At 48.0% G+C, this 9,172-nt stretch overlaps 1 protein-coding gene across 1 annotated transcript; it reads right to left on the bottom strand.

The window, feature by feature from the left end:
• Positions 1-315: 315 nt before the first annotated feature.
• Positions 316-2,775, bottom strand: CLPS (colipase). Its single transcript, NM_001077967.2, has 3 exons — positions 2,632-2,775; positions 1,003-1,125; positions 316-581 (listed from the first exon to the last, which is right to left on the bottom strand). The coding sequence occupies exons 1-3, from the start codon at positions 2,713-2,715 to the stop codon at positions 450-452; spliced, it is 339 nt and encodes a 112-aa protein (NP_001071435.1). The 5' UTR covers positions 2,716-2,775; the 3' UTR covers positions 316-449.
• Between the last annotated feature and the right edge of the window lie 6,397 nt (positions 2,776-9,172).

The following is a 9,172-nucleotide window of genomic DNA, read 5'->3' on the forward strand; positions in this document are numbered from 1 at the left end:
GCCATTATAACTCCCCACCAGAGATGTGTGTGTGTGCATGTGTGTGTGTGTGTGTGTGCATGCGTGTCTGCCTGCCTGCCTGAGAACTTGGGTAGCAAGGAGGGCCTCCCAGGGAGCTGCAATGCTCCTTAGAAACGGAGAGGTTCCTAGCCTGACTGGTCTTGTTTCACAACCTTGTCTCCAGCCTGTCAGCCTTGTTCTGTCTGGCCCCCTGGACCTGTTCCTCCTTTTCAGATGACTCCTGCCTGATGTGCAAGAAGCTTGATGTAACAGCAAGGAAGACGCTGACTCAGCAAGAGTATCCAGGTGACTGGGGAAGGTTTGCAAGAGGGGCTTTAATTGCCAAGAACCCAGTTAGAAGGCAGAGATGCTGGTCGAGGCGGTGGCCAGCCAGGAGCGGGTCCTGGTGGAGGAGTGTCCTGGGGTGTGCCGGCCCTGGGTGAGCTTGCTTACTCTGTGGCACGTCCGAGATCAAGGCAGACGCCAAAGTTGGTGTTGGTGATGGAGCCCACGATGGTTTTGTCGACGTTGCAGGTCAGGCCCCGCTCACAGGGACACTTGTAGTAAATCCCATAGAGTGTCTGCAGAGACAGGGTGGTCACAGACTGTGCGGGCCAGCTGCCCCAGATGGCGCTTCTCCTTCGTGCCTCCTCGGGGGGGTGCGGGGGGTGCTGTGGGCCTGGAGGACCTGGGTTCTGCTGTCCACTGTGTGGCTCTTACTAACTTGGTCTCTCTGAGGAGCGTCTGTTTACCCACCCATGAAATAGGATGGGTAACACCTCGCTGCCCCGCCCACATCACCGGTCGGTTGTGAGGCTCGAGAGCGGATGGGATGGGAAAGGGCTTTGAAGTGTGCTGCCCTCCCTTCACCTCCAGCATTCGGTGTCCAGACTGACCCTCTTCCCTGAGCCCACCCCCAAGCCTCAAGGGCCCTCCCCACGCTGAGCTGTACCTCCCCAGCTGTCTCTGCCACCCCTCAACACCCTGCCCGCCGGCACTCACAAAGGCGGAGCACTCGCTGTTCTCGCTGGCCTTGGGTGCGCAGCGGGCCAGGCTCAGGCCGTCTTCCCGGTGGCAGCACTTGCTGGTGCACTGGGCGCTGTTCAGGCAGAGCTCACCCTCATCCTGCCAGGGGGCAGCCAGTCAGCCCGGCCTCCTCCCTTTGGTCCCCTGTCCATGCAGACCCCCAACTCACCACCCGCTACTGACGACAGGGCCTCACACCATGGTGGGCTGGTATGAAGAAATCCAACCCCCGGGGCTGGAGGCCTCTGCCCACCCCGACCCCTTGACCCACCCGCATGAGACACAAGCAGTGTGGCATTGTGAAAGTAGCCCTGGGTGGGGACAGGACACCCAACTCCTCGGACTGGCTGTGCTACCAGCTCCCTGGGTGACCCTGGGCCAGTCTCTGTCCCCTTCTATGCCTCAGTGTTCCCATCTGGAATGGTCACCTGTGGCCCCCCAAAGGGGGTCTCCAAACCTCCCTGGGTCCCCCAGTCCTTCAAGGAGCCTGTGAAAGTTGAGGACCATCTCCTGGGAAACTCCTCCCTCCACAGACTCTTACAGGTAATCGCAGGGCCATCCCGGCCCCTCTGAACCCACGCCTGGCCCTGAGTTAAGAACCTGCAAACTGGGTTCCTAATCCAAAGGGCTCTTGCAGTGCCCTCTTGTGGAAAGGCCATGTGGACAGTGGGGAGAGCCTGGCTCTGGAGCGGGCCAGTTGGTCGCCAGTCCCTGATCAAGGCTTTCCAGCTGTGCGACCTCAGGCAGGAGACTTAACCTTCCTCTAAGTCAGCTTTCCATGTGAAGACGGGATTGATTATGATAGTACCTATCTCACATGGCTCGTGTGTGTGTGTGTGTGTGTGTCCACGCGCATGTGTGCATATGCACACGCGGTGTCACTTCCGTCGTGTTTGACTCTTTGCAACCCCTCTGGACTGTAGCCCACCAGGCTCCTGTGTCCCTGGGATTCTCCAGGCAAGGATACTGGAGTGGGTTGCCATGCCCTCCTCCAGGGGATCTTCCCGACCCAGGGATCGAACCTGCGTCTCATACATCTGCACTGGCAGGTGGGTTCTTAACCACCAGCATCACCTCGGAAGCCCCATGTGGTTCTTACAAGGACTAAATAAGTAAGCAATCCTGAGGCATTTAGAGATGGACTGGTCAGTGTAGGTCAGAAGCCAGAATCACTGGGGAAGCTTTTTAAACTACTGGATCTTCTGAGTCAGGGTTTCCGGGACGAGAGCCCAACACTCTGGATTTTTCTTTTTTCTTGCCTTGTTTCACGGCTTGTGGGATCTTAGGTCCCCAACCAGAGATTGAACCTGTGCCCCCGGGAGTGAAAGTGTGGAGTCCTAACCACTGGACCTCCAGGGAGCTCCGCTCTGGATTTTTATCAAGTTCCCTCAACCGGGTTGAACCATGCTCTGAGCATGCTCCACGGTGATCGGCCTTCTCTGGGGCCCTGGGGAAGGGGCAAGGGAGACAGGAGGTGGGCAGTCAAGGAAGAGATGTTTTACCTCCCAGCTCTTGGGCAGCTGATCCACCAGGGGTCAAAAAGCCAAGCTTAAAAAATATCCCAAATGGGGGCCCAGATGCCTCCTGCCTGGAAGACCCTCTTACCAGGTTGATTATGATTCCCCGGGGGTCGGGAACCGCATAGGCTACCGCGAGGGCGACGAGCAGAAGGATGAGGACCTTCTCCATAATGAGTGGGCACAGCTGGTGTAGGTCGCAGCCGGCAGGTCAGGTCAGGTGGCAAAAGACGGAGCCAGAGGGGGTGGTGGGGCTATAAAAGAGGCCTTGTGCACATGTGACCCACCTTCCCAGTCCCACAGGGCCTGCCATGGGCAGAGGCCCAGCTGTGGCCAGCCTGCTGGGGTGGGGTCCTGATAAGCTACTGGGTGCCACCTGGCACCCGTACCTTTTGTGTGTGTGTGTGTGTGTGTGTGTGTGTGTGTGTTGGGGGTTGTGTGACATGGTGGCCTGGCTAAGAGAGGGGACTCAGGAGCACCTTTGCCTGTAGGAGGTATTAGCTGGGCAAGTTACCAGTTCTGTTTCAGTCTCCTTACCTGTCAACTGATAAGAGTTGTGAGCATTAACACGAAATTATGTTATGTTATGTTATACACAAAATACCTATAGCCTGGAACAGGGCTTCGCATATGAGCAGTACATGTTAGCTGCAGTACCTGCTCACTGCAGTTATTCACCTCTGGTGCCTTGAGCTCCCTGGCAGGGCTGGGACTTGGGTGAGGCAACAGACACCTAGAGTGTGAGCACCTCCTTTAACTTTCCCTCCTAGACCCCTCTATTGCCTCACCCGAGTCTGGGTCTTGCTTTTGACCCCACCCAAACCCAGGTATGTGGCAGTATCAGGCTCAGGGGAGGAGGGGTCCCAGGCCCCCTTGGGCTTTTCCGGCAGGCCCAGGCGCCTGGGGCTGACCGACTCTGTGGTCGCTGGCAGGTGGGTACCGCCTTGCTCTGGGCGTCCTGCTCTGGGTGTCCCACCCTCCCAACCTCCCCCCGGGGGACGCCTGTAGAAGTGATTCTGGGACTCTCAGGAGGTCCTTCTCCAACAACTCTCTCCCGCTTCCTTTCCACTTCACTTAATATCTGCAGCCAGCATCAAAGACTCGCCCCTTTAGATAAAGCTTCCACTCGTCTCCTCACCCTGTCCCCTACCCAAGGCCACGTGTGTGCCTGAGCAGTTGTTAGTCCTGGCTGAGGATGAAAAGGTCCCTTTGGCCTCTGCTGGCCCAGGGTGAAGGCTGGGAAGGGCACAGCTGCCTGAGTGTGCTCAGGTGTGGGATGGAGCGGCTTTCCCTGGAGGGCTGGCCATTGTAGCAGAGCACCCCTTCCCCACCCCAGGAAGTGGAAGACGGCCAACTTGGGGAGGTTCCCAGACTGGGTTGCCTTTATCCAGACAGACCTGACTTCAAAACTTACCATAATTAGCTGCACGCACTTGGACAGGTTATTTAAATTTGTAATCTCCATGAACCTGTTTTCTTATCGAGGCAAAGAGGTCAGTGGCTCTTAGGAAGGTCAGGATTGAATAAGACAGTGTATGTGAAACCCCACGGAAGTGCCTGACACATGGGGGGTGTTCAGACAACATAGTGACCCTTCACCCTTATAGCACTGAGGGTGGCCTAGAGAAGAGCAGCTGAAGAAACCAACAAGGACGTCCTCAAAATGAGAGAAGCCCACCCAATTCCAGACACCTGGAAATGCCATTGATGAAAGAAACAGTCTTCTCTTATTTTTTTTTATGGGGCTCAGTGTTTCAACCACTTTTCCCCATGAGCTTGTCCTGGCCCTTCCACCACACTGTTCCTTCTCCCAAGTCAAGATGAGGAGGCTGGGGAAGGAACTGGAACCCAAGAGCTCTTTCTATCAAAATGCATCAGTCCTAGTATAGCCAGCAGGTCATGGCCACCTTTCCAGAGGTGAAAGAATGCAGATTTTTCCATTCCAAACAAAGAATATAGCAAAAAGAACTTTGATAATGTTTGTGCTTCCAAAATACAAGCAAGAAGTAGTTAAGGACTTTTTTGTATCCAAACCTCATATGGTCTAACCACCCCTTCCCCAATCTAAAGAGTGTTTTGCTTTGGCTTTTTCCCCCTCAAAAAAGAATCGATTTCTGATTCCCACGTGCGATCATAGGCATTTCTCTCACATACATAATGCTGAATGAGGGACTTCCCTGGTGGTCCAGTGGGTAAGACTCTGCACTCCCAATGCAGGGGGCCCGTGTTCGATCCCTGCTCAGGGAAATAGATGCCACATCCCACAGCTAAAAGATTCCACATGCTGCAACTAAGACCCAGCACAGCCAAATAAATAAAACAGTTTAAAAAAAGAAACCCCCCATAATATTGAATGAGAAAACCCGTGGACTAAAGAACACAGATGGTTTGATTCCATCTACATGAGATGGCTGTCTCATAGGAACCTCAGAAAGCAGGAGAGCCTTCTCTGAAAGGCAGGGGAAGTTCTGCTGATCAGGCTAAACAAAAGGTGTCTGCTAGTCCCGAAGAGCCTGGCCCCAGGCCTTTTCTGAAGGGGGGAACATACAGCCCCCACTCTGGAGAAGCTCCCAGCCCAATGGTGGAGATACAGGTCATGCCTTGTTGAACTTTCAATCTGATGGCGAGGACTGATCACAAAACTGAAGAAATTTAAGAGGAAACACAGGTTAACAGCACAATATGCTTAAGGCAGGGTTCTTTTTAATAGTGAAAAATGGGAAACTGTTGAAATACCCCCAAGAAGGGGGATAATTAAACAATTACATAAAGATTAAAGATCACGTTTTTGAAAAACTAGTAATGTGAGAAAACACTGATGGTGAAATGCTAAGTGAAAATAATTGGATACTAAATGTAAACTGGAGAAGGAAATGGCAACCCACTCCAGTATTCTTGTCTGGAAAATCCCATGAACAGAGGAACCTCACAGGCTATATAGTTCATGGGGTCGCAAAAAGTTGAACACGACTGAGCACAAATGTATATACATTACTATACAACTGTATAAAGCAATATGTCCAGAAGGAGGGGAATACACCAAAATGTCAACAGAGATAATAATAATAATAAACATTTTTGAGCATTTTTATATGTGAGGCCCTGGGTTAAACATTTTCCATATGTTATTTTACCTAACCCATATGTAATAGATACTATTATCATACTCATCTTATAGATGAATAAACTGAGGCTTAGGAAGCTAAACCCTCAGTTAACAAGTTCAAGTTCTGTTCAGTCACTCAGTTGTGTCTCTTTGCGACCCCATGGACTGCAGAATGCCAGGCTTCCTTGTCCATCACCAACTCCTGGAGTTCACTCAAACTCATGTCCATTGAGTTGGTGATCCATTGAGTTGGTGATGCCATCTAGCCATCTCATCCTCTGTTGTCCCCTTCTCCTCCCGCCTTCAATCTTTCCCAGCATCAGGGTCTTTGCCAATGAGTCAGCTCTTTGCATCATGCGGCTAAAGTATTGGAGTTTCAGCTTCAGCATCACTCCTTCCAATGAATATTCAGGCCTGATATCCTTTAGGACTGACTGGTTTGATTTCCTTACAGTCCAAGGGACTGTCAAGAATCTTTTCCAGTACCACAGTTCAAAAGCATCAATTCTTCACCACTCAGCTTTCTTTGTAGTCAAACTCTCATATCCATACATGACTACTGGAAAAACCATAGCATTGGCTAGACGGACCTTTGTCAGCAAAGTAATGTCTCTGCTTTCTAATATGCTGTCTAGGTTGGTCATTGCTTTTCTTCCAAGGAGCAAGTGTCTTTTAATTTCATGGCTGCAATTACTATGTGCAGTGATCTTGGAGCCCCAAAAAATAAAGTCTGTCACTGTTTCCATTGTTTCCCCATCTATTTGCATTGAAGTGATGGGTCTGATACCATGATCTTCATTTTCTGAATGTTGAGTTTTAAGCCTGATGTTTCGCTCTCCTCTTTCACCTGCATCAAAGAGCCTCTTCAGTTCTTCTTTGATTTCTGCCATGAGGGTGGTATCATCTGCATATCTGAGGTTATTGCTATTTCTCCCAGCAATCTTGATTCCAGCTTGTGCTTCATGCAGCCTGGCATTTCACTTGATGTACTCTGCATACAAGTTAAATAAGCAGGGTGACAATATACAGCCTTGATGTACTCCTTTCCCAATTTGGAACCAGTCTGTTGTTCCATGTCCAGTTCTAACTGATGCCTCCTCACCTGCATATAGGTTTCTCAGGAGGCAGGTAAGGTGGTCTGGTATTCCCATCTCTTGAAGAATTTCCCACAGTTTGTTGTGATCCACATAGTCAAAGGCTTTGGTGTAGTTAATAAAGCAGAAATAGATGTTTTTCTGGAACTTTCTTGCTTTTTTGACGACCAGTGGATGTTGGCAATTTGGTCTCTGGTTCCTCTGCCTTTTCTAAATCCAGCTTGTACATCTGAAAGTTCACATACTGTTGAAGCCTGGCTTGGAGAATTTTGAGAATTACTTTACTGGCATATGAGATGAGTACAATTGTGTGGTAGTTTGAACATTCTTTGGCATTGCCTTTCTTTGGGATTAGAATGAAATTAGATTTAGAAATTAGAACAATTAGAATGGAATTAGAACAATTAGAATGAAAATTGACCTTTTCCAGTCCTCTGGTCATTGCTGAGTTTTCCAAATTTGTTGGCATATTGAGTGCAACACTTTCACAGCATCATCTTTCAGGATTTGAAATAGCTCAACTGGAATTCCATCACCTCCAAAGCTGATGGAATTCCATCAGCTTTGTTCATAGTGATGCTTCCTAAGGCCCACTTGACTTTGCATTCCAGGATGTCTGTCTCTAGGTGAGTGATCACATCATGGTGGTTATCTGGGTCATGAAGAAGTATAGTTCTTTTGTGTATTCTTGTCATCTCTTCTTAATATCTTCTGCTTTTGTTAGGTCCATACCATTTCTGTCCTTTATTGTGCCCATCTTTGCATGAAATGCTCCCTTGGTATCTCTGATTTTCTTGAAGAGATCTCTAGTTCTTTCCCATTCTATTGTTTTCCTCTATTTCTTTGCATTGATCACTGAGAAAGGCTTTCCTATCTCTCCTTGCTACTCTTTGGAACTTTGCATTCAAACAGGTATATCTTTTGGAGAAGGAAATGGCAACCCACTCCAGCGTTCTTGCCTGGAGAATCCCAGGGACAGGGGAGCCTGGTGGGCTGCCGTCTATGGGGTTGCACAGAGTCGGACACACTGAAGTGACTTAGCAGCAGCAGGTATATCTTTCCTTTTCTCCTTTGCCTTTAGCTTCTTTTCTTTTCTCAGCTATTTGTAAGGCCTCCTTAGACAACCATTTTGTCTTTTTGCATTTCTTTTTCATGGGTATGGTCTTGATCACTGCCTCCTGTACAATGTCACGAACTTCTGTCCATAGTTCTTCGGGCACTCTATCAGGTCTAATCCCTTGAATCTATTTGTCACTTCCATTTGAATCTATTTGTATAATTGTAAGGGATTTGATGTAGGTCATACCTGAATGGTCTAGTGGTTTTCCCTACTCTCTTCAATTTAAGTCTGAATTTTGAAATAAGGAGTTCATGATCTGAGCCATAGTCAGCTCCTGGTTTTGTTTTTGCTGAGTATATAGAGCTTCTCCATTTTGGCTGCAAAGAATATAATCAATCTGATTTCAAAATTGACCATCTAACTTGAGTCAGCTAACAAGTGCTGACTCAAATTCAGATCTATCTAAAGCTGAAGTGAATGTTTGTGAAATGATTTTGTTTTTCCTTAGCTCCCATTTTTGGGTTATGAGTGATTTTTATTCTTTTATGTAACTTTCTTGAATTTTCCTATGTATGTATATTAATCATGAATTTGCCTATACATTTAGGAAAAATACAGGTATTTTGAAAAAGAGGAGGGGAAAGGAATAAGCAAGGGTGTGGAGGAGGAGGGATGGACTGGGAATTTGGAGTTACTAGAGGCAAACTATTTCTACAGAATGGATAAACAAGAAGGTCCTACCGTACAGAACAGGAAACTACATTCAATATCCTGGGATAGGGACTTCCCTGCTGGTCCAGTGGCTAAGATTCCATTCTCTGAACGCAGGGGCCTGGGTTGGATCCCCGCTCCCGCATGCCAAAACAAAGAGTTTGAATGGTGCAACTAAAGATTCTGTGTGCCACACCGAAAAGATCCCACGTGTCTCAACTAAGACCCAGTACAGCCAAATAAGTAAATTAAAAAAAAAAAAAAAAAAATATATATATATATATACAGACATATATACAGATATATATACAGATATAAACCATAATGAAAAAGACTATAAAAAAGAATGTACATATGTACCTTGAGTGACAGCAGAAATTAACACAACATTGTAAATCAACTATACTTATAAAAGTAAATAAAAAAAGAAATATGCAACAAAAACATACACAAGAAGTGAAAGACATTGTGTTGAACAAAAAGCATATGTTAAAGTCTGAGAAGGCTCGTAAGGACCGTTCTTTGTGTAGTGGGTTCTATTATCACACTATCAGTCTGCATTTCAAATATATATTTACATATATGTAAATACCTCACTGTCCTTGAGAGCAGGGGCCCCGTCCTTTTTAGTATATGGTTCTTGCCTCCAACACAGGGC

Source organism: Bos taurus, chromosome 23 (genome assembly GCF_002263795.3).
Source record: "Bos taurus isolate L1 Dominette 01449 registration number 42190680 breed Hereford chromosome 23, ARS-UCD2.0, whole genome shotgun sequence".
NCBI lineage: Eukaryota > Metazoa > Chordata > Mammalia > Artiodactyla > Bovidae > Bos > Bos taurus.